General features: G+C 39.3%; 1 protein-coding gene across 1 annotated transcript in view; it reads left to right on the top strand.

Moving 5' to 3' along the window:
- Positions 1–8,074: 8,074 nt before the first annotated feature.
- Positions 8,075–25,672, top strand: part of LOC122164880 (von Willebrand factor D and EGF domain-containing protein-like) — a 165,864-nt gene continuing 148,266 nt past the window's right edge. The window contains exon 1 of the mRNA XM_042827324.1: positions 8,075–8,271. Within this exon, the coding sequence (XP_042683258.1) occupies positions 8,175–8,271 (97 nt within the window). The 5' untranslated portion in view covers positions 8,075–8,174. The remainder of the gene's footprint in view (positions 8,272–25,672) is intronic.

The following is a 25,672-nucleotide window of genomic DNA, read 5'->3' as shown; positions in this document are numbered from 1 at the left end:
AGATAAAGTGTAAAGCTGGAAAATGAAATACTTTCTCTACTACATTTGCACTGTTTTCATGAACACTCAGAAGCAGCAAACAAGGAATTGTTGGGTAGTTAACAGCAAATCTCATATTGCCAGTAAAATGAATGGATGGAAAAGAAACTGCAGTAGTGAGCAACAGTAGTAACTGACTCTTGGCAACATTTGAATATTATGAATGTTAGAAGCCAAGAGCTATTTTTCCTCAAGGTGAAATGTCCCTTAAAAAGTGGCTAAGGAAAACTAATCTGAAATGAGGTCCTAAAAATGCCCATTCTCTTTGACGTGGATAACAGAAGTTGGGCTAAAAGGAAGGCAGCATAAAAAAAAAAAAAAAAAAATAGCCTGGTGGAGGCTTGTTTGAGAGACACTAATTGTGTTTAAGCAATGTAATTATTTAAAAGCAGCCATTACCTATTGCCTAAAAAGCAAAACAGGTTTGTAAAATAAAGTTATAACTCCAATTGGTGTGATATTTGGAGAGAATTCTCACCTTAATAGAGGGAAAAAATAAGCCATAAAAACTTCAGTGAAATGTTCATTTACTTTAAAATATTATGATAAACATTATTCTATTAATTTTTTTCACTAGGTTTTCACAGGTAGGTGAGTGAGATGAGATCTCTTCATGAGACATGAATTTATAAGATTACTCTTATTTTTAAGAGCTGAAATAATGTGTTTGGAGTGCTATTGTTTTTATTCAACATCTGCTTTTTTCACTACATAATTTTCTTCAGCAAAAAAATGGTAATGAGTTGACTTTTTTTAAACATATCTTAAAAGATGAAAACCTGCAATCCGGAAAACCTCTGGTTGAGAGTACAGAAAAGAGAAGGCCTTATAGAAATAAATGATTGGGCTGACTGTAAATTGGCTCTTTGCTCCTGTGAGGTCTTTCTGAGCTCGCTGTTGATAACTTGCTTTTTTTCATGTGATGATGTGTACGAATTACATAAATAAATTACTGAAATCAGTGCAGTGAATATACCAGAAGAGAACTGCCCGGTGGTGGTGATGGGCTGATGATTGGACTAGATGATCTTAGTGGTCTTTTCTAACCTTAATGAGCCTATGATTCTATGATCATTTCTCTAGTTTCAGTTATTTTCAAGGTGGGCTGAACTTGGTAACTACTTTTGAGCTTTTTGACAATTTTACCAGCAAAATGATGAGATCTTGAAAAAACTGTTTCTATAAAAGGTGAAGATTTTCCTGTTCGTGGCTGAAAGTGTGTTTCAGAAGCTCCTGTTTGCCTTCCAAGGCAATGCTAACCACCAACATCTAACATTCCCTACATATCTGTTCTAACACAAAAAGTTGATAATTATTGTTTAATACAGAAAATAGAAGTTCATAAAGAGAAGTTAATAAGCTGTACTACTATTTGTTCTTGTAGTTGATGTATGCTGTAAAATCTATAGAGGAAGAAGTTTTAGGAAAAAGACGAGGAGTAATAGATCCCTGTGGATGATAGTTTGGGTGCCATACCCAATTTATAGGTTTGGGAAATATTTGTAATGCCCATATTATACTTGCTTTGGGGATAAAGAGAGGATTTAATTCTCTCGTTATCAATCCACTACCTTTCAAGGCAATAAATCCACCAAGAAAGCAATTCAGCTTCATGAAATTGTTGTTGTAACGTATAATTTATCACTTACTATATGTAAGTACCAAAAGCACAAACATTTAAAAATGTCGCCTATCAGAACTATGAAGAAATGCAAGAAAAATATTTCACAATAAATCTCCTTTCCAATGCAACTTCCTCTGTGATAAGGACAAAGGGTAAAACACAGGTTACTGAGAGCTTGAAATAAAATTCTGGTTTGTTCCATTGTAAATGTTTCAACGAAGTTGTTAAAACTCTTCCTATTTATGTATGAGACAGGTGGCAGGAAAGGGAATTTGACAACTAGGCTGATGTGACTTGGTTTCTTCTGCAATGGTGCAGTGAGTTTTTTCTAGGAGACATCATAGAATCTAAAACTATGTGTTATTGGAAGTGTCCTGTGGAGGAATCTAACTGTCCTTATGCTGGGTTCTTTGTCTCTTAATCCTTTGAGTTAATCTGATGATTATATTATATCTGTACTATATATTATATAATAATTATATCAGGATATTGATGAATATCCTGATTAATACTTTAAATTGATCTATAATATCTGAAAAGAAATAATATTTGTATCATTTTTCTTGAATGAATGCAGGAAACTGTGATCAAATTAGGGGGCTGATCTACATTGTTATTCACCCACTAGTTAGTCATGGTTTACTTTTCAATACTGCTTATATCATATTTCCATTACAACAACAATGCTTTATATTGACCCCCGGCAACACTTGCTTATTCAGCAGTCTAAGAGTGTCAAAGAGACAACATCTGTGTTGAAGAAATAGAAGCAACCACCAGGTTTGCTAGAGCAGAGCCCTGCCAAGGCTGTTCACAGTAATTGGGCTTCCTTTGAACGCAACATCTGCTCTCATACATCCTCTTATAAGATCACATTGTAAAGGCCAGGATGGAATAAGAGGATGAAAGAAGAGATGACAGATACATGGACAGTCAGAGTTTTAATACCAGTTTACACTGGTTTCAGCCCAAGCCAAATTCCCTCCTTTTGTTGTTAAGCCTAGTGGTTCTGCTCTGATTCTTGTTATTGCTCCTGGCTGGAAGATCTTGGGGGTTTGGCACCTCACTGTTCACCTCTAAAGATTTTGATTTCTTCAAAGAGGAAGGTTCCAGTAAAAAGCTGAATGAAATGGTTCAGGGTAGGAATAGCACCTTCCCACCTTTACACTGCTAACACTGATAAGAAACTCCTGGGAAACACCTTTCTGATGTTGTTTCAAAGGAAACTGTTTCCTCAGTGGAAAGTTGACTGAGAAAATCTTGTCTGCAGTTTTTCAGAGGAACAGTGGATTTCATATTAGTGTAATGGGTCCATAGTCAGTGCTACAAGTGGATGTTTTTCTTGCTCTTACTTTTTCTTATTTTGTAAAGAAAAGGCTTTGGAAGAACAGGCGAAGACATTTATCAGTAGAAATCCAATTGCTTTTCTCTGCTCTATCCTGTGTTGTTGGACTGATGCACTAATGTAAAAGTGTTACAAGAATTTCCACTCCCTAAGAGTATTGTGATACTTCTATACTTATTCATCCTAATTTTGAAGAAAACCAATCAAAATGTAGGTATTATTATTATTATTTGTGTGTGTATGTTTGGTTGCAGGCTTTTTTTTTTTAACCAAATATTCCATTTCACTTAAATGGAACAATAAATGAAGTACGTGTTTTTTCTGAAAATAAATTCTGATCAGAAATCCCCAGCTGTTCCAATATACACTGTTTGAACACGGGACTCTTCTTTTTAGCAGTCTTTACTAATTGCCAATATCTTCAAACCAAAAGGGGCTTTTCTATGTGGAGCTGTTGAACAATGACTGTTAGCCATTCTGTTAAGTGTATCTTAGGGCACTCTGTACCAGAGATGTATTATGGATGTGATTTTATATTAATATCTCTACAATAGCCTGGCATTTTCCAGTTAAATAAGGAGCTCCCGTGAAGAATGTCCACCTCATTTATGGCACAGCCCTAGTGCATACTGACTTGCAGGCAACTGAGATCTTGTCACCTGGCTTGGTGACAGAATCCATCTGAGAAGGGTGATGCTGCAAATTTAATAGGGGCGTGCAGTGCCTAGAAGTTCAGACGGCTGGGGCAATGCACACGGCAAACCAGGAGCAAGAGAAATGTGTTGAGCACCCTGAGCTTGTGTGCATCATGTCAGATTAGGGATCTCATCCAATTTCAACCCATTCCAAGCATCAACATAGTTCGATGGAACTGATTTAATTTCTCTAACAGGTTTGTTCAGAGCTTAAGCATGTATTCTCTGCATACTCTCAAAAATACAGAAATAATGAGTGGGTTTCTTCATCTTTTCTTTAGAGCATGAATGCTTATAGTTTGGCCCATCAGCTAATGAAATCCACTAGAGTTCTCCCACAAGGAAACTAGAAACTGAAGGATAAACCTGCTGAGTGTGCAAATTGCTCTCTGCTCTCCACGAGCTGTGCAAAGAGAAGCATACTTCTGTATAATGATTTATTCTAAAAATGGCAGTTATTTCTCACTAAATGAAGAGCTTTGTCCTGTGAGTTATGTATACTGCTTCTCATATTATTTTCTGAAGAATGAGACTCATGAAAAAGAATGACTTCTGTTAACTGAAAGGCCTGTTGTACACTAGATAACTAAACAGGGGACAGTACCAACTCTAATAACTGTGTGACCATTGTTTATTTCTCCAAACTGGACACAATGTGAGACAAAGTGCTTCCCGTTTAGTTTCATTTACTTGAAATAACAGTGGTGAGATAAAGAATAGTTGTTTGAGTTATCAAGATAAGTGAATGTTGTACTTTGGATATAAAAATGTTGTTTGGTATTTATCCAATATATACAGACAGAGATGGGTAACAGAAATGAGAGCAGAGAAGAATTCCAGAACTGAGAAGCCTCTTGTCCCTTTCTGTAGAATCCTTGCGGATGGATCCCATGCTTGAGACTGCTAGGACTTGGTTAAAATCAGTTATGTTGACCTCTTCACCTCTTCTGAAACTGTAGAAAAGGTTGCAAGTTCCTGGACTTGGGCAGCCAATATCAAGAGAATAGGTATAGACCATGGGAGCACAAGGAGTTTATTTTTTGTCACTGGACAGGGCAGGTATTTTCTGTCAGATAAATCAAGCACACAGAAAAGCACAGAGGAGGGTTTTGGCGTGAGTAAATCCGTAAATTTGGGCTTGCAGAAAGAGTTATGCTATTAAATGATATGTCTTCTTCCTCTGAAGGACTCTGTCCTACTAACAAAGTGTATGTACATGCAGGGTCATGCTATCTTTGCCAGCCATGAATAATGAATCCTCTCATGCCAAGAAAGCAACCCCAAGGGACAGCCTTAAAGATACTCCTCATAGGAAGTAGAAAGAAATAAACTCAGACTGTCATTTCTAGATCAGTTTCTAATGACTGCCTGTGCTTAAAAAGGACAGTACAGCTTTCTGCTGGCTTGCAAAAAAAAAAAAAAAAAAAAAAAAGTCCTAGTAGTACTCAGTTTTTGGGAAGACATGCAATGTTTCAGTCTCATCTCCTTCCTGAAGTGATCCAGGTAGATGGATGCTTCCACATAACTAGAAAGAGAAATGAGTGATGGGATTTATCCCTTAAAACCTCCCTATCACCCAGCACTTCTGCATGTAGCTCTTAAAATTCCTACACCAACTCAGGAACCTGGGCATTTCATATTTGGAACGAAGTGTCAGAAGGTCGCATCTCTGGAGGCCTCTGAGTTATTTGCATTTTTACAATTATATTATCTCTCACTCCCATCCTGAAGAATAGTTTGCATCTGAAGCAAAAAGCAAAATGTTGCAAAAAGCTCACTGCTTTTCCTGCTGCCCTCCTGCCACATCTTCCACGTCTTTATGGGCTGCTCCAGCCCTTCCAGTTCCTGCAGCCTGTTCCCAGCCCCGCAGTGCCAGCTTGCTGAGTGGGATCTTCCAGGCAAACACTGTCTCTTTCTTGTAAAGGGGTGAATCTGAATATCTGACATGCGTATCCATTGAACAATTTTTGGCTGAGGCTAAACTGCTGTTGCCAGCTCCCAGCTGTGACTTTTGGCTGGTTTTAACTCCCCTTACTCATCTCTCCTGTTTAAAATGAACGCAATGCAAGATGGATTAGTGTAAAGTGTTCAGAATTGTGTTGTCTTGTTGTATAGACAGTGAAGCTAATTGTGTTAAGTGTCCTCGACTTTCTGGGCAGTTTCTACTTTTCCTCTTACTGAAGTTAATGGTGTCAGAACTGAGAGTGCATTCTGCAGTATTTCTTTGCAGGTTCTCCATGACTTTAGTTCCCCATTATTTTTTTGGATTAATAATTTGGAGAGGAAGGAGGTCTTTGTTGTCATTTTTTGGTCTTAGGTGAGGCCTTCTCTTGAGCTGGGAGCTGGGGATTTGCATGTTATTGTCTCACCTGAAATTGTTTGTCCTCCCAAATAGAAGGGAGCCAAATTGAGCCCAGGGAAACTTTCTTAACTGGGGCAATAATATTTCATGTCATCTGTACCAGCAGTGCCCACCTTCAGATTCTCCCTCTGGTTGAAACCTGCTTAAGGAGACAAAAGGAGATAAGCAAGCCAATCTAAGCATCCCTTTTCTCCTATGCAGTACACCTTGAATATCTTTCATTGGTACTTTTTTTTTTTTTTTTTTGCTGGTGTTTTTTTTTTTTTTCTGTGTGCAGAAAACCTGTAATGGCTGGAGTGTTTGCGGGAAGCTTTCTCACTTTGTTGCAGATTACTTTTGCTTTCCAGTATTTTCATTTAAACCCAATCTGCAATAGATTTCAGAAATTTTCGTGAATCCTTGTAGTTTAACATTAGAGTTATACATCTAAGACTCGTAGCTTAGGTTGTAGGGGATCTTGAAAATCATCCATTTCTACATCCATGCTGTGGGCTGGTTGCCACCCACCATGTCAGGCTTCCCATGGCCCCATCCAACCTGGCTTTGAGCACCTCCAGGGATGCAGAACCCACAGCCTCTTTGGGCAGCAGTGCCAGGGCTTCACCACTCTTTCAAATATTTTCAGACATTTGTGTTAAAGAAATGAATGAAAATATCTTAGAAACAAAGGTTATAACAACTGGGTTTGGAGTCTTAATGAACTTGAAGGAATATATTCTGAGGGTCAGTAGTATCAAAGGAAAGACTCCTAATAAGTTTGTAGAGTTATAACTGAGGTCTGTGACATAGCTCATCCAATAAGACTGTTCTAAGCAGCTGTTTTTCAACATTTAAATCCAGAATCAAAATTAAGACAGAGCTTTTAGAATGTTCTTCTCAAATAACCTATGGGTCTCAAAGAACCCAGTGGTAAATTTCTTCAAAGGGATGCAGTTAAAACAAATGAGCAACGCTTTGAAATCCTTGGATGTTCTGTGGAATGTTTTTAATGGTTTATTTACATTTTTAAAGGAAACGGTCCTCGTATTGATGTGAGTGGATTGTTTACAGACTTCTTATTACTATATCAGACAATTCACTATATCCTTGCTTAAACAAGTAGACACAAAATAATCAAACTTGACAAGTCAGAGAAAAGAAACACTGGCAGGTATGGAAAACACTGAGCAGTGGGAGGGGATACAATATCCCCTGAATAAAATGGCACAAATGCAGAGCATAGCATGTGATTTAATAGCGAATTCTTCATATCATGCTTTAGGCTGACAGTATAGGTTGCCTTACAATTAAACACTGCTCAAAGGGACCCATGCTGCAACACTTTAAAATTAGGTAAAATTTAAGGGAAATGTGATTGAAAAGCACGAATGACTGAATTCTTTCTCTGTCATTTGCTTCTGTTTTCCAACCTTTTGAAGCACGCGTCTCATTTCTCACGAAGAGCTGACAGACCAAATGCTGTCAGGCTTTATTTCAGTAGCAAACGATGATTCTCTAAAATAGCAGGCAATGATGCATCGACCCAGGACACAAACCTTTGGACAGTGTGATTCTGTAACAGGTTTGCAGCAGCGCAATCTAAAAACAAACTACTTGCATACGCGTATTTTAGCATTTTTATACTCCTCTCTGTAAAACACGATGTCAGATGTAAGTTGTGACTTGAAGTCGGTCTTGACAAGGTGGTGAGCAGGCAGGTTTGGTTTACAGCCCCAGTTTCTGCAGGCTCACCTCCCACCACCCATCCTGGCGGTACGCGTTGTTCTCACCCTCTGCGGGTGCGTGTGTGCGCGGGTGTGTTACAGAGTGTGTAAATCAGAGCAGCTGCAGGGAAAGCAGCTGCAGGGACACATGCGCTCGGCTGTTGTGTGCGTGGGGGGGGTGAGTGTGGTTTGTGTGTGGCTGGAGGGCTTCCCTCTTGGAAATTCTGAGATTAATGACACGTTAAGCCCTCTCCAAGAGACTGGATTGAAAAGAAAGAGGAGAAAAAAAAAAAAAAAGAAATTGCAACAGGCAGGCAGGCTAATGTGTTTTCCTGCAAAGTTTAGGACTTCAAAAGTTAACTTCTAAGCAACTGCAGATGCATGGATAAAAGCTGCCTTGGACACTATGCAGCAGCCCTTACCTTCCCACCAGCATCTCCAGCTTGTTGCCTGCCTCTGCTGGATTCCCCTGTTGGGCATTAGCAGTGAGTCAGCTCCATTAGGTAAGGATTTTTTTTTTTCCTTTTTAATTATTTGATAGTCATCTGGGAGACAGAGTTCACGTGTATTTTAAAACTGAGATGATCCTGTTTGTATTTACTATTGAATGTGAGTTAGAGGGCTATTATTAGAGTCGCCAAAATAGAATGGAAGTAAGGGTAAAATAAACAGCTTCTAAGGTTATGAAGGAGGTCACGGCAACAATCAGGCATGCTTATGGCACAAAATGTTTATTGTCCCTTAGAGGAGGGTTGTGTGGTGTCTTATTTTTAATAGAGACGTTGCGAGCCTCTGAAGATTGTTACTTCTTGCAAAAAAATTACAAGAGATTTAAAGAATAATCATAATGTTGTCCCATAAATGAGTCGTAAAAGAAGAAAAAGCTTTAAAATCAGAATCTATTCCTCTAACGAAAGGAGTGCACACACTGTATATCAGAGCAATGTTCCAGATTAGTTAATTACACATATAATAATATGCAGCTATGTAGTCTCCAGCAGTAAAAAGTTCATAAGTAGTTTTTCTGCTACTCTGTGCATTAATTGCAAGGCTCGTTTCACTGTACAAGGCACAGGGCTCAAAGAGGACATAGATTTTACATACATAACTTGTTTATTCAGCTTTATTAATCCACTGCAAGAACGCATTGAAAATTATGTCGGATGTTATTCAGCCAGTAAAAACAGAGTTTAACCAGAGTTAAAGCAATCAATCAGACAAACAAACAAAAACAAGAACAAGAAAAGCCATAGGACCAAAGCATAGTGCTGTCATAATTGTGGGTATAGCCTGGGTGAATTTTGTGGAGGTACTCTGTCTGCATGGAAACATGTTGCAATATTTGTTTTGAATTTTAATTCCAGGAGAGTTTTGACTGGTTTTAAAGGTGTTTGTCAGCCAGCATTCATTAGCTCTATGAAGATAAAAACAATTTAAAGTGCTCTTCATTTGAATATCAAAGGGTCACCCAGCAAGGTTTGCAGGACTAAACACAAGGCAAATGACCTTCTCGCCTTTATCTTCAAACAATGCCTTTAATTTCTGAATCCTTTTGAAGGGTTGCCAGTGATATGGAGTGTAGCAGCGCCTTATCTGATAGAACAAGCTTTTCATCAAGGGGAGATGACCTTTTAACTCCTTGTAACAAAGTAACTGGTTTCCCACTGTATTTTTGTTACTGGAGGTATTATGCTTCAACATACTTATTAAGCTGGAAATACAGAACAAGAGTCAGAAAACAATTCACTCTCTCTGAGGTGATATAGAAGAGTTCTTAAGACTTTTTTTTTTCTTTCTCACTGTGAACTCGAAGAAAATTGCTCGGAAAAGTTTGCATTCTGACAGATTGCGTGGTGACATTATAAGGATATTAACAGAGCCATATGCTGTTTACTTTTGTACTCTGAGTATAACAAATCTGCTAATCCCATAAGAATTTAACTATGAATAAGGAGTGTCTGACCAAACAGCTTTTTGCAGATGCCTCATTAGGAGGCAGACGAAGATGAAAAAGACCGAGAAAGAACTTTATCATCTTCTGCAGTCTTATTTTAGGGAATGAAGCTCCCAGTGATTGCAGTTATTCATGTTATTTGGGGTTTTGCATCATTTCTTGTGACTGAAGAACAAGAAAGGGTTACCAATAATGTCCATAGCTGCTCTGGATAGAAGATTAAGTGAAGCATTAGGCAGAAAAGCAGAGTGAATCATAGATGTGGGAGGGTTGATACACCACAGCTTGTCAGACTTTTCTAAGATGAAATTCAGTAAATAAGTCAATCAAAAGAAAAAAAAATAAGGTGTTTTTATGGAGGTATTTTAGACAAAAATATCCATCTTAAAATAGGTAGCTGCTTGCAACATCATCATCGAGATGCAATTGCTCCCTGTCCCTTCTGGAGCCTTTTCATAGTGTGTAATTGGAAAAGTTTTGAATTTGCGTACATCTCATGCAAAGGCACCAGCCTGCCATCAAAGCTCACAAAATCCACTGGAATTTTTGGAAAATTACACTGCCAGGTGTTGCATAGATGGTAAAGTCAGATACAATTGATTTTTTGCAACTTCACTCCTGGGGACTTTCCCCAACTCTGAAACATATAAGAATAATTGAAGCGTGTCCTGAAGTGAAGGAAAAGGAGAAGAGTTAGAATGGTGAGGATGGGGAGGCTGGATGCTGACAGCTGGCATTTGCATTCTCAAATAAGCTGACTGATCTGATTTGATTTAAGAAAATAAATGAGAATAGTCTAGCATGGAAAAATTATCGGTGTTTCTTACAATGCTATAAACGCTGCTCTTGCTTTCCCTAGAAGAGCAAAATGAAAATCAGACTGTGTAATCTGCTTTGTGCACTACCCACAAGCAACTCATGATCTCATCTTTGAGCTTCTGCTGTAAAATCTGAGCGTTATGAACTTTCCATGCTTTCAACAAAAGTCTGCTTGAGCTGGGAATTAAGCAAAAATGGGTTGAGCCAGGAAAATGTCTCCCCATAAGTATTTCAGATGGAGTGTTTCAAACTATTCAGGAGCTTTCTCACCTGCTGCATACACCTACTGCAGGAGGCAAACCCTTTGATTGGACTTCATTGTGGCCTTCCAGTACTTGAAGGGAGCATATAAACAGGAGGGAACAACTGTTTACAAGGGTGGATAGTGATAAGACAAGGGGGAAAGGTTTTAAACTAAGACAGGAGGGGTCCGTGTTAGATATTAGGAGGAAGTTTTTCACACAGAGGGTGGTAACACACTGGAGCAGGTTGTCCAACGAGTCATTTAAGGCCAGGCTGGATGTGGCTCTGGGCAGCCTGGTCTGGTGGTTGGCAACCCTGTACATAGCAGGGGGGTTGGAACTAGATGAGCACTGTGGTCTTTTTCAACCCAGGCCCTTCTATGATTCTGTGATCCCAAATGCCACTCAAGGTTGTGAGCAAGCTTGGTTAGGGACATTCCAGTGACTTAAAAAAAATTACACTAGGATTATTCTGGCTCTATGTCTTCACTCTATCCAAATGACATTTACAGCACTGTGCAACCAAAAAATACCCTGTTGAGTGCTTTCTTAAAGTAAAACCAAGACTCTCAGGCTTTATGGCTAACAGGCAGTAAGAACAGCCAAAGGGTAAGGAACAATGCTTACAGCATGCTTCTATTCTGAAATTCTTTTTAATAATCAAAACATATTTTCAGGGTAATATTTACTACTCTCCTATTTAGGCTTTTGTCAATATTAGGTAACCCCAATGGCCTCGTGGCCTGGGGTTAATCCAGTTTGTGGTGTTTGACTCAGGAATGAAATGTGTTCTTATCTGATTATGTGCAGTCAATGCAGAGCTAGTAACAAGGTTGTACAGTGATTTCTGTTTGCTGATAGCTTTTGCATTCCTCTCCTTTTTCACCTGAAAGATGACAAAGCTATCAGCACTGCTGGGATAGTGCTTTTATGAAGAAGATGAAATGGGGTGGCTGTTGCCATATAGGTTGGAGGAATCTCTTTCACCTCACAAGTATGTTTATGTCTCTCCTGCATAGCATCAGTATGTCCCCACTGGATGTCAGGGCTTTGGTGTTTGTTAGAGAAATGATTTTTAGCTCATACATTTGCCCTCCGATGTGATGATGAAAACTAATGTTTATTTTCAAAGTTATACAGGCTTAAAAAATCTGTTTGGTGTGAGAGGGCTGCTTCTCAAGGCTTTGCCTATTCCCACTGACCTGTGAAACGCTCTTTAAACTTCTAAACAGCTATTTATTACTCTACCCTGCACTAAAATCAAGGATCATTTTATTAGACGCTGTTTACAACAGTGTAGGACATTCATGGACAAAATGTTTACTTTAATGGTCCAGTTCCTCAAAGTTATTTTGTCTCCAAATGCCAACTACTAAGAGGTATTGTATACATCTAACTTTCTTTGCAATCGATAGGAGTTGCAAGTAGTCAAGACAAATCAGTGTTTGTTCCTAAATTGGCAAGACAAATTGCTGCACAGAGGAAGCATCATCATTCTATTTTACAGATGGGATAGAGACGTGAAGTGGCTCAAGGTCACGCAGAAAATCCTTGGGCAGAACTGAGATCTGTACCAAGGCTTCAGGGGTCACAACCCAGCCCTGTTAACTGCACCACAGCTTATAACTGAAACAAAGGCCAACATGGGAAATAGGAGTGTAATAGAAATGCCGAACCTTTCTTCATCTTCTTTATAAACTCCAGTGGCTGTGCACAAAGAGACACAAAGTATTACTGGTGTGTAAGAGATTATTCTTTTACATCATTGTCTCAAAGCTTGCTGGGGACACAGATGAACAAGTCCAGGCAAGTCCTGGGCAAGGGTTGAGAAATCCTTTGTCTGGAGAACTTCGATGGACATGTCCTGAGCAAGGGTTGTAAACTAAAGGACACAGATGGACAAGGCCAGGGGCCACAAGAAAGAGATAAGCTGCAGCTTAATGGCTGTGAAGCGGTCTTTTGTGTGGGCTTATCTCGAGGAGGATGGCCATCTCAGGAGGTGCTGCACATGACACTCACCCAAGCGCCCAGGAATGCCATGTTGGCAGAAGAAGAAAGATAAAAGAGGAATCGAAAACCATGAGAACAGAGGTTTTCTGGCAACAGATTCCTCATGAAGAAGAAGAGGTTTCTGCCATGAGAAGCCTCAAGACCTGCCTCTCTTCCTCTTGGACTTGCTCTGCACTCTACCATGATGCTGAAGAAGAACAAAGATGTCTGCCATCAGATTCCTCACTACGGAATTCCTGTATCCTGACGGGCTTTACCTGAGTCCTGCTGCTTCCTCCCAGATTGGCTCTGTGATGACTTGCTGCTACCTGCTTGCTGCCCAAGGATGGCCTTGCTGTTGCTCTCCCCCCCTGCTGCTTTTGCATTGGACCTTTGAAATGTCTTGCAACAGGACTGCTACTGGATCCTAGTGGTGACTCTCCCCGCATTACGTGATTCTGGCTTCTTTTCTATCGCCTTCCTTCCCTTCTCCGTCTCCCTGATTAGGATTTATAATAACCTCGTTGGACCAATATTTGAATTGTTGTTTCTTAATCTCATGCTGGGCATACAGATATTGAGTGAACCTCATCTCCCTCCTATAATTTGGAGTGAGACATGGTGATATTTAAAGCTTTTAGCATGCTTCAGGTGACCAAAACTTGAGATGTATTGCGTTTGATTTCAGTCATAAAAGGATTCAATTCCTTCCAAGATGCTATATAGAACTGTTGAAGAACACATCTGTAGCTAAAGGAAGTATTTCTGGCTGTATTAGCTAGCTTTGGAAACAGCTCTTTCATTCCAGTATCTTTCCTCCTTTTTATTTTTTTTTTTTTTTGCGCGCCTGTGTGTGTGCGCGCCTGTGTGTGTGCGCGCCTGTGTGTGTGCGTGACCTAGACTGGCTGTTCTCACTGTGGAAATGGTGACAAAGACCTTTGAGGTTATTAACTGGGTTTGTACCATCCCACTTTAAATAATTTGCTGAGAAAAGCTTTGAAGGCAGCCAAACTACTGATTTGTCTGACTTTGGCCTGCAAGTTTGTATTCATGGGCATCCCTGTGTAAGTTCCAACTTTTTGTCTCCTGTGTTCCTGGGTATGCATCCTGCTGTTTCACAGGTGGACGTTCAGTGTTGGATGCTGCCAATGCCCATTACAGTCGACAGCATTGCCTTTTCCAAGCTTTTTAAGTTTTCTTCAAAGCCATGTAGTTTAACTTCAGTTATGACTTTTATTAATTTCGTGATGGCAGCTGCACAGTGTGTTTTGCCCTGACAAGAGATTATTCATGGCGAAACTAAAAATAATAATAATAAATGATTAGTTTGAGGAATATTTTTCATCTGACTTTGAAATACAGTTATAACCATGTGTTAGTGCGTGCAATTGTTTGTACAGCTATTCTGGAAGGAGCTTTGTGTGCTAAGCTCTTAGGAGATTTACTTAATGAATGTATGTACTTACTTGCTTCTTTCTGACATATATTATTTTGATTATTCCGACAACTATTACTTTGATTGCTGTATTCACTCTGCATGGCATCCGCAGAGAGCAGTGAGGGAATATTCTACATATTGAAAGGCAAAAAATTGATTGCCTAATATAGTTGAGGGATTGTAGTAGTATGCTCTGCTCCTTTTGCTGTTTTTATATTATTCATCGATTGAGAGCAAGTTTATCTTATTCCCCTGTTTTGTTCACAAAGCAGCTTCCAAGAGCTGGATAGCAATTTATCTGCATACTGAAATAATGTAATGCATCTCCTGTGGTAGCTGGAGCATTTTACAACTCAACTATCCCTTGGCAGCTTTGTGTGTTGACAGTCTCAGTAAATGGTCCCTACGTAGTGTGTTGCTCATGCCTCAGCGGCTCACCGGCCCTTGCAGCTTCCATAAACTAGCTGATGGATACCCCAGATTCCCCCATTCCTTGTGGAAATAAGAAATGGCATAATATTTCATGTTCTGGACTGGCAGTCTTACTTTTCCTGTATTTTTTAACTAACTACTCGAGTTGCATTTAGCTTGTGTTTGCTGTTCTCAAAAGGCAAATACCTATGGCTATAATCTAGATGACTACAAAATGATGAGGGAGGATTCTCAAAGTTCCTGAATTAATGGTTCTAATAACTAACTTAATGTCAAATGTAGATAACATTCCTCTACAAAAAGGAGTCTTTCTTATGTCAGCTCCTCCTTGTTTCTCACCTCAGTTTAAATTCATGTATTGATGATATTTGACTGTCATGCAAACTTTTCACAGAGTTTTACCTTATAGCTAATGGTATGAAGAGAAAAAGGAGACAAAACTCAGTCGTTAGTTTATACACTAGCAAAGCTGACATTCTTTTATTTGTAACTGCATAATTAAAATTTCCTTTAGAATTAGCATTGGATAGAACTCATGGCATTAATCAGGTATGTTATTTTTTGATCTGGTCCAACTACTGAAAAAGGCAGCTTTGAAAACATCTTTCAGAGATTATTTTTAAAAGTCTCCTTTGTCCCTTTCTGCCAATTATTTGCTCTATAATCAACTATGACTATACTATAAAATTAGTTGGCTGTGACTCAACCTCCCTCAGAACAGAACACGGATGCCTTGATTCACTCATGCTACCTTATTGTCAGCTCTGTATTTTCCTCAATGGATTAGAGAAAAAAAAAAAATATATATATATATATAATATTGTTATTTATATATATATATAAATTATATATTATAATATATAATATATTGTTATTTATATTATATGTTATTTATGTTATATATATAACAATTCCTAGAGCCATTTGCTCTGTTCTATGAATAGTAGTGCTGGGAGAGCTGGGGGTAGCTTGTGGTGTTCCTGGGCTGGAGTCCATATGTTTATCTTCCAGTTGTAGGATCTGTACTGGAATACAGCCAGCCCTGCCTTGTGGGTCAGTATCTCCCATAAAGCATTAAGACTCACTCATAGCAAGCACTCCTCATGGAGCTGAAGGTCTAGAATAGCCTTGTGATATGGTTACAAAGAGATTGAAGATGATGGCTGTATGGAAGCATTCAGTCTTGAATGCAGAGGGACAAAGGTTTAAGGGGCGGGTTCCCTGTCCCTTGCCTGTGTTTGAGTGAGGGTACTGAGCCCATACAAACATTGTTCGGGATAGTTGAGTCTCAGCTGCAGGCTGTGAGCCCAGCAAAAGCTATACATCTCCCAGAGGAATTTTACAACTATTTTCTCCTCTTGACATGATTGCTTCCTTGCAATACAAATAGCTGTGATATAAATCATAAATCTAACTACCCAGCATCTTTCCTTCCCTGCTTTTTACTTTTTCATGTTTTCCCAATAACAGATATTCTAGTCAGGAAAATCACCCACAGTTATTCCTGCTGCTTTGTAATGCTTCTTACCTGGGAACATTTCTTGTTCTGTTTGCTATTACCTGCACTCCTTGCACGGGTGTGTAGATGCTTTCTTTCATTAATCGACTCCTGACAATATTATTCATCTGCTGTTTCAAAACAACTTCATCTTCTGTCTTAGGGCTGAGCCTGTGGGTTTTTCTCTCAGGAAGGCTGAGCACTCTCACTAGGAACTGCTGGGACATGAGGGGACCTTGTGCATTGTCCCCACTAGCCCTTGCAGCTCCAGGGACAGAGCATAGGAGGGCTCACACAGTCCAAGACCTGTTCTGTTAGAAGTTCCAGTAGATGGGCTTTGCTGGTTGAAAAAAATATATATATCTGAAAAAATACATACAAATATATACAATATATATGAATATATATATATACATAAATAAATATATACAAATATATACAAAGACTAGCTGGGAAACAAGCTGTCTTCCCAAGTCCAGACTTTGTGGCAGTGTATTTTTCTTTTGTTTTTTAACATGCTGGAAGCAGACAAATTTATTCTGGCCTCCATTAATCAGTGAGAAATCTCTCCCTGGCAGTGATGCACAGGGTTTCTGAAGGACCCTCAGTGAGTTTCTCAGATTTAAAACCTTGCAGCTGGCCAGCACAGAGGGATAAGCTGTGCCTTCCACAACCTTAACATATGCTAATACTTATGTTACTTGCAATGCAGCTAAACTGAACATAAAACTAAAACGTGGTGATGCTGAGAAAAGGTAGGACAGATGGTTATGGGTTTACAGAAGCAGAGAGGACGTTACTGTGGGCACCGCTGTTATAAGTGTTTCATGTGATTATTGCTAATGTTAGTGCTGTAGCAATGCTGCAAGGAAAATTACAAAGGTCACCATAAATACCCCTCACAAATCCAGCCATTAAACTCGATTTTTACTGCTGAATATCCTCCCCAGCTCACAACTGGTACAGCCCAAATCTGCAGTGTGATCATCTGCAGAACAGTTTACAAACTGTGGGACTTCCCAAAGATAACCAACCTCAGGTTGGGTAACTGCTGTTGATCCACACAGGAAGTTTTTCTTCTATCTGATTGCTTCAACAATTGAAAGCAATTTAAGAATTTACTTTTCCACTGAGTCAAAATGGAGAGAACCCCAAAGCATTAACTGACGGCCTGATGTTTTTTAATCACTCCTGACAGGAAAGATGTTGTGTTTTAGTGTATAGGAGCTGAATCAATCTCTTCTGTCACAGACAAGTGCCCTCAGAACTAGGCTATCGATTATGCCAGGGGAGAATATCTGTGGGCCTCTTATTTGAACTGTTTCACTTTCCATTAGTAATTAAATACATCTTAGAACGAGGGCTTCAATGTCATTCTTCCATGTCTTTCACTGCTATATAGGTGTAAATAAGTTCAGGGGACCACTGGTTCATTCATTCTCTGAACATAACTATATTCTTATGTATATCTGCTATTTATACCAAAGTTTCAGTGGAGGCAGATAGACTGACCATTCAGTTGATCAATATGTGGTTTTGGTATAACCAACCACCCATGCACACAAAACTCCCTTCAAAAGATGAAACCTGCAACAACAAAAAGCAAAGGTGCTCTTCAAACTTGCAAATTTCTGTGGCCATTTTTGTTAACAGCTTTTTAAATAATCAGTCCTTCAGGTTCTCTGTCAGACCTAGCCCATATGAACATTTGTTTCTTAAAGAATGAAAAAAAATGTGTATTAAATTTCAATACTGTCATATTTCAATGATATCTGATTGCAAAAAGAAGTGATTTATGCCTACTTGTGCAGATTGTCAACCTTTTTTAATGAAATATAAGTCCTTTTCTGGAAAACAAAAAGCACAGAGTAACCTGCTTACCCTACTGCTTTGTGCTTAACAGGGGGAAAATGGTTATTTTGTATTAAGATAAACACAACTTAATTTGTTCTTCATAAAAATCACAGCCTCATGAAAGGGAAGAGAAGCTGTAATATAGGAAACTTGGTTTAAAGCTCCAGAGCTGGGGATAGAAGGTATCTGTTGGCACACAGCAGGCAGCTAAATGGAGCTTTTGAGTAAATTCTGTATAAAAGGGATGTGAATTGTTAAGCTTTTTGTTGCATGAACTGTTGCATTTAACCTCTTTGAGGCCTTGGGATTATTCCTGCTCCTTAAAACTACCTTAATTTCCCAAGTGTTGTCAGGAGCTAAAGTGCACTGTTATCTGCTGCCATGTTTTTCAATTCTGGTAGAAATTATTGTTTCATATAGTTTGATTTTAAGAGTACTTTCTGGCTTCCATGTGGGGAAAAGGCACTATATAGAAGCAACAATAGCATGAGGGGCAGTCTTGTGGGCTTTTTCATTAGCTATAAAAAATAGTGGGAAAGGAGAGCAATATCAGTTTTATTTAGACAGGAGAAGACAAAGCACAGAAGGATGTGCATTTCTGTGCACCACCAGCAAAAGAAACCCAAGTCTCTGCTCTCAAGCCCTCCTGCTTTTGCTGCAATGGGCTTCAAACCACTGCAAAAAAGTAGATGAATCTGGGTAAAAGAGGTGTTTTTCTCAGTTTTCATTAGACAAACTGCCCAATGGCCTCTGTGACTCACAGGGAAGCTTTGCCTTTGTGCAGCTCTGAGAAAGAATAAAAAAAGGGCAGAGAGCGAGAAAATAGTGCTGAGCCAAACTCTGCCTTGAATGCCCAATGAACTTCACCTATGCTATCTTATGAAATCAGAGAATCATGGAATGGCTTAGGTTGGAAAGGGCAGTAAAGATCATCAAGCTCCAACCCCTCTGCCGTGGGGTTGGATGTCTCCAAGCAGCTCAGGGCCCATCCAACCTGGCCTTGAGCACCCCCTGGGATGGGGAATCCACAGCTTCTCTGGAGAGATATTTATTAATTTCACCAAAGCGTAGCAAAACATTCTTTTTACCTGAGCAGACTGTCCCTCTATAGACCCTTGGAGAAATCTCTCTGTAGTGGAAATGCTAAGTCACTGCTTGAAGCAGTGATTGAGCACCTGGTAAGAAGGCAGGGCCAACCCAGGGAGCTCAGGTGCAAGCAGTGTACCTGAGTGACTGGAAAGGCTAGAGCCAGGATCTGATCCTTCCTAGATCTCATTAAAGGGTTGATAGTGGATGCAAAGATACCTTGGTGGAGATCCCTGTTTATCTGAGACCTTTTGAAGGTAAGCACCTTCTTTCCCTTTGTTCTACCCACTGTTGTTGTGTGAATCTACACTTCCTGCAGCCTGGGATATTGCTACTCTGCTGTCATTGTTGTATTTTCCATTGCATTACATCTCCCCAATCATTACTGTTTTGAAGCCCATCTAATAAAATTAAAATTCATAGGGCTATATTAGCAAGTATCCTATCACAAGGTGGTAAAACAGAACAGAGAGCATCTCATTTGAGTTTGGAGTAAAATTTCACATCAGAGTGTTTTTTCAGCAAGCAATTATATGACAGGGAAATTGCACACAGCCTTTTTTTCTCTCCTTTTACCATGGGCATGCTATAATGCCATTTTCATTAGAAGGAAATACCTGCTGTCTGTAGAAAAATAATTTGTCTTGGTTTTTGAAAACTAAATTATCCCCTACGGAAGATTAGCTGAAAAGCAGTGAGTAGACTTCTAAGCATTCCAGATTAAATACAATATTTTCTTCTTTCTGGTGACCCCTAGAGATGTGTTTTGTGAGTGAGTTCAGAAGTGAGCCCAACGAGTTATTTTTTTCTGAAGCTTGGATAAGGCATCTGGAAGATTTTATCAATGTGATTTTGGCCATAATTAAGGAAAATGGGAAATGAAGATCTAGAGAGCTTAGCGTCACACGGTTTGTCTGAAACCCAAGCAAAGCTGCACAGCAACATGTAATCTCCCTCCCCCACTCTGACTTCCTTTAGGGCTGCCATGAAGTAAGTGAATAAAATGAGGGCTGTGACACCAAGGAAAAAGTAGATATTAAGGAGAAGTACATTGATATTATCACAGATATCTGGTGTACAGATCAAAACTTATTTCAAACCTTCAAACTTATTTCAAATCCATTTCATGAAGGCGTATCAAGAGGAAGTCCTTCTCCCTGTTGCATGCCCACTGTATTCCATGACTGTAAGGCATAGATTGTTGAACATGTAATTCCATCATGAGAGAGTGCCCCTTGCTGTGCACACACTGCTGCATTATACAAAAGGCTTGGATTAAAAAAAAAAACGAGCCTCCAGCTAGCATTACCCTGCTCCTGCAGTTGTATGCTCTTTCTCATACGAATAAAAGTTATTCCTCCAACAGATACATTCCTCTTGCATTAATAACTGTAAGATGGTCTTCTTTGTGATGTTTTGGTGTTCTTGTGGCATGCAACACCATCCTAGAACTTTGCTTTCATCCCTTCTGCCCTGCTAACATCTGTAATTTCCAGCTCCTGGGCAGCAGAGAGCAGCTTGGATACTGTGTCTCTCCCAGTGCCCTTTTTCCAGTGGAGAATGGTAGAAAAGTGTTTCTTGCTTCATCTGTAATTGTAGCAACAAGGAACAACATCTCATTACTCACTGACCCTTTGCAAATCTCAGTATAACGATTAAGTAACTTAATTTTGGTTTGACACAAAACAAAACAAAACAAACAAAACAAAACAAAAAAAAAAGGACTTAGTGTCTAGTTTCTTCTATATGAACTTTACAGTTCCATGTTAAATCCAAAGCCTTTGTTCTTGTTCAGCTCTGCTGAATTTCATTGTGAAGCATAGAATAGCTTGGGTTGGAAGGGACCTCAAGGATTATCAAGTTCCAACCCCCCTGCCACATGCAGGGCCACCAACCAGATCTAATACTAGAGCAGGCTGCCCAGAGCTCCATCCTTGGAATCCTCGAGGGATGGAGCATCCACAACCTCCCTGGGCTGTTCCAGCCCCTCATCAATCTCTCTGAGAAGAACTTCCCCATGACATCCAATCTAAACCTTCACTCCTTGAGCTTAAAACCATTCCTCCTTGTCCTGTCACTATCTACCCTAGTAAAAAGTTTATTCCCCTTCTTTTTATAATTCCTTTTTAAATACTGGAAATATGGCAGTCAGAGAGAGAACAAATTTTGGCTCATTTTTACACCCCAAAAGATACTTTCAAACTCATTTTCATCCAACAAAAAAGCCCAACATCCTTCTCAACAGAAATATTGGTGTCAGCCTTACATATCACAGATACACTCTGCATGTTTCTTCATTGATTCCCTGAAATAAAATCAATGAAAAAAATAACATTCACCACCTGAATACTTTGACTGCTAAAGTGAAGAAAGTCAAGAAATTTTCCCTTCTATTTTTCTAGCGAATGATTTAACCGAGTTTGTTAAATTCTGGAATAAAATACATGTTTGATTTCTAGATTCTGAGGTTGATTAAAGTACAGATATTTTGATTTCTCACAGCTGGTCAGGGTGAAGTCAATAAAATATGCACAGAAGAAATGCAAGCAGCATTTGGCTCAATATAAAGATTGATAATGTAACCACTCCCCCAAAAAGCTTTATTATCGTCATAAGTCTCTCTTGTTTTTTTATAGTTTGCACTGAGCAAAACAATCCATCATACTTGAACTTCATGCACATTCCTGAAGCCAGCAGTTACTACAAGTCAATTTTTAATTATGATATTTTTATAAAACCTACAATTTATTTCCTGATTTGGTAAAACACTTTAAGCAGCAAGTCATCGATATAAATTATGTAAATCTCAAATGGCCCCACAGTCATTAATCTGACTGGATTTCATAATGAAACATAATATAGCAATAACCCGCTGCTTCTCCATCTGACATCACAGAGTAACCAAAATGGCTACAACAGTGATGAAGTTTTGTTCTAGGCTAGTGAGGTGTTTAACCTTTTAAGTAAATTGCCTGCCTGTTGTGTACAGACTACCTGCTCTGCTCTTAGATTTAGGGTCAAAGGAAATTGAGTCTGAAGTTTTCTCCCAGCTCTGAAAAACAGGATAAAAATCATAGAATCATAGACTGGGTTAGGTTGAAAGGCACCTTAAAGATTATCAAATCAACGTGGTGACTAAGGGAAGGAATCAAACCAGATACAAATGCCTGCCATTGGAAATCTTCCTTCCCCTTCCTAGGGGACAATTCCCACATCATCTATTGTTTCTTCAGCACTAGAAATGCTTTTTTTTCTCCACGTGGCCATTAAGTAATACAGCCTGGACTTCAGTTCATATTTTTTAACTTCATATGCTCATCTCCATATTGAAACATCACACCAGCAAATGAACATCCCTATTTATACTCCTCATATTAACCCAGTTACATAGTGGCAATAAAATGCCATATTAAGAAATAGGAGCTCTCATTGCACATTCACAAAGCCCTCCAAAGAACAGAGGAAGAACAGACCGTAAGTCTCATAAATCCAGCTTAATTTATTCATAGCGAGAGTCTACGAATCAGACATTTTTATATTCCAAGATATTTATGGTAAGATGGTGAATGTATAAAGAAAAAATCCCAACAAAAATTCAATGATTGATGATAAAATAACAAAACAGATAATAGATTTTGAACTTTTTTTTTTTATCAAAAAGTGAAATGCTGTAAACATTAATGTGGCTTATAGGCATTAAATCAAATCTGTGGTGGGTGAGGGCAAGGTGAGCATTTCAAAACTTTCCTGCATCAGAACCTTCCAACTTGTCTGCTTCAATAGTGGCAGTAATACAAAGATATCTTCCCTTTGACAAATATACCTAAGTAACCTGTCAAGTTGATTCTATACATCATACTCATTTTCAGACACCAGGTTTTAAAGTATTTCAATTAAAAGAGAACGGGATGGTCTGTTAGAGGAGTCCATGTGTTGTGCTGGAGGTGTCTTTGTTTCTTTAGGGCCATGTGGAAGAAGTATTTGGTGAATGCTACTGTGCAGAACTCCTTTAGCAACATTATAAAAGGCCGTGCTATATGGACCATACCATTGCTTGTGCTTAGCCTTATCTCTTTGCTATTAAAAGCCACAATGAAATCCATCTGAGAAGTAGGATTTTTGTTTTAGCCATCTCAATCTTTATGTTTCCTTAGGTAGAAATTTCCTATTTTGCACCCTAAGTATGTTTGTATTCTCTCTTACAGCTGATATTCTCACTGCATTCCACTGCAGCCTGCAGAGCTCCCTTCCCTCTGTGCACATATCAGCAACACAAAATGCCTCCTCACTCTCCCTTCTGCCATGCTAAGCAAATTAATTTTAATCTCTACTTACAAAGCAAGCTCTTCATTCCCCCTGATTATCCTAATAGCCATTCCCTCTGCTCGTACAAATCTGAGCATGTACGCAGGGATCCAAATGAAGTCTATGCAGTGGCATTAATTTAACTGTTGCTCTACTGTATTCTCAGCACTGAAAGTACATTTTCACTTAGATTGGAAACAGTGCAACCAGACATTATGCTCTGGTCTTTCTCTTTCTTAACCCAATTCTATTGTTATTCCTCTGGATTGCTAATGTGCTGCTCTGTGCTGGAAGTACGCAAGTCTCATTTGTAGGAGAGCAGGACTTAAAAGATTCTTTGGTGATAATTCCAGATAACGGTGGATAAGACCTGAGCATACTCAGTTCAATTTTATTTGGTTTGATTTTTTTTGTTTGTTTGTTTTTAAAGGAAGAAAATGAATGTGCAGCAATAAAGGAAATCCTGTAACTCAGCTAGAAAGTTAAAAAGCAAGAATCCAGTAAATATCAGTCTTTTGAGATAATGGCTTTTCCTGATCAGCTATTCTTCACCAGTTCCCTATCTAAAGCCTCTGTGGCACACACTGATGAAAAAGAACTTGACCTGCAATGCCCCATAGGAGATAGTAATGTACGCTGTAGATCCACTCTTTGGCCTCCTAGCAACTATGAATGCTTTCTGGTTGACCATATAGATGAGAAATTAAGCAAATAGGACTTTCCTCACTGTGAGGAAGATTTAGGGTAATTCTTACAGACTCTATTTCTCCTGTTTAGAATTGCTCAATTGTGTGGCAAGGTTGATCTCCTGGGACAAAGCAGCTAACACTGCAACATTTGTGCTTGCTTGATTTCTGTGTGATTATGAAATTCTCTTGCTGCTTTTGGGAATTCACAGAAAATCAAACAGTTTTGTCTTGCTTTTCTTGAAGAAAAGCCAGGCATCCTGCCTGACCTGCTAAGAGTCAGCCTAGTGAACAGCAGGCAGCAATGCCAAAGCCCATCTGCCTTTACTGCTTCTTCCTCCAGAAGAATGTGCCATCTACACAGCTAGGTGGGACCAAACCCCATCACATGCTTAGTAGTCACAGAGAGCCATTCTCAGAGAAGGAGACACATGGGGCCTGAAGATGGAATATGACGATTCCATAGCCCAGATGGTCTCAGCCACGTGTCATGAATGAAATACAGGAAAACAGGGTGGGATAAACACATGTTGGTATCAATTGGCCGTTTTGTAGAAAGAAGGAACAAGTACATACATAGATACCTATTTTATCTAAGCCCTGTAAGGAAATATTTGGTTTGGTGTCAGCAGAGAGTCACACTGTTGCTCTTATTCACTAATGATGCACTGGCTGTTTGTTTCCGCCTTCAGCAAGCACTCACAATTAACAGAAAGGGTAATATTTATGCATTAGTTTCTGAATTTGACTTCAAGAGCCAGATGAATAAAACTAGATAAATGTCAACCACAGGCTTTTAATGTGTTTCTGGAAACAGGCAAGGGAAGTTTTAATTACACACAGAAATGTTTCAAGATCATAGAACTATCAGGGTTGAAAAGACCACTAAGATCATATAGTTGAACCACCAATCCAGGTCTGTGACCCCTCAGTGCAACCTCTACTCTTTTCTTGACCACCTGTGGGACAGTGACTCCACTACCTCCCTGGGCAGCCTGTACCAATACCTTACCACTCTCCCCGTGAAGAAATTTTTCCTAATATCCAACTTGAACATTCCCTGGAGCGACTGAAAGCCATCACTTCTCATTCTATTGCTGCTGCCTGGGAGAAGCAGCTGACTTCCACCTTGTCACAGTCTTCTTTCAGAGAGCTGTAAAGTGAGATCACTGTGATCGTGTCCATCTGATACTAATGACCTGATACTAGTTTCCCAAATCAGACCCCAGAATATGCAGCCAGACACCTGTTTTGTTCAGATTACTTCTCACAAAAGTAATAAAACAGCCAAAAGCCCAGGTGGCACTCCTGCAAATGTATGTTTCAGAGCCCTGAGACCTGATCCTGCAGCTGCCAGCTTCACCCTGTGAAAACCATTAGCAGCTGGCTTCACGTCTAGGAAAAGCAAATGAAATATGCTGCATTTTCACAGCCATCAATCAGCAGAAGCAGTGCCAGGAAAGCTTCATAACGATGCAGTTATTGTGAATTGACATTGCAAAAAATTATTCCTTTCACGAGAGAAACACAGAAGCAAAAAACAACAGATGATCTCAGGGCACACACTACATGAGGCAGCGATCCCTTTCTTCTGGGGAGGG

Source organism: Centrocercus urophasianus, unplaced genomic scaffold, assembly GCF_019232065.1.
Source record: "Centrocercus urophasianus isolate 14NV4802_14NV808 unplaced genomic scaffold, USGS_Curo_1.0 seq_28, whole genome shotgun sequence".
NCBI classification, from domain to species: Eukaryota; Metazoa; Chordata; class Aves; order Galliformes; family Phasianidae; genus Centrocercus; species Centrocercus urophasianus.
Note: the sequence above shows the minus strand (reverse complement) of the source record. Positions and strands in the feature narration are given on the sequence as shown.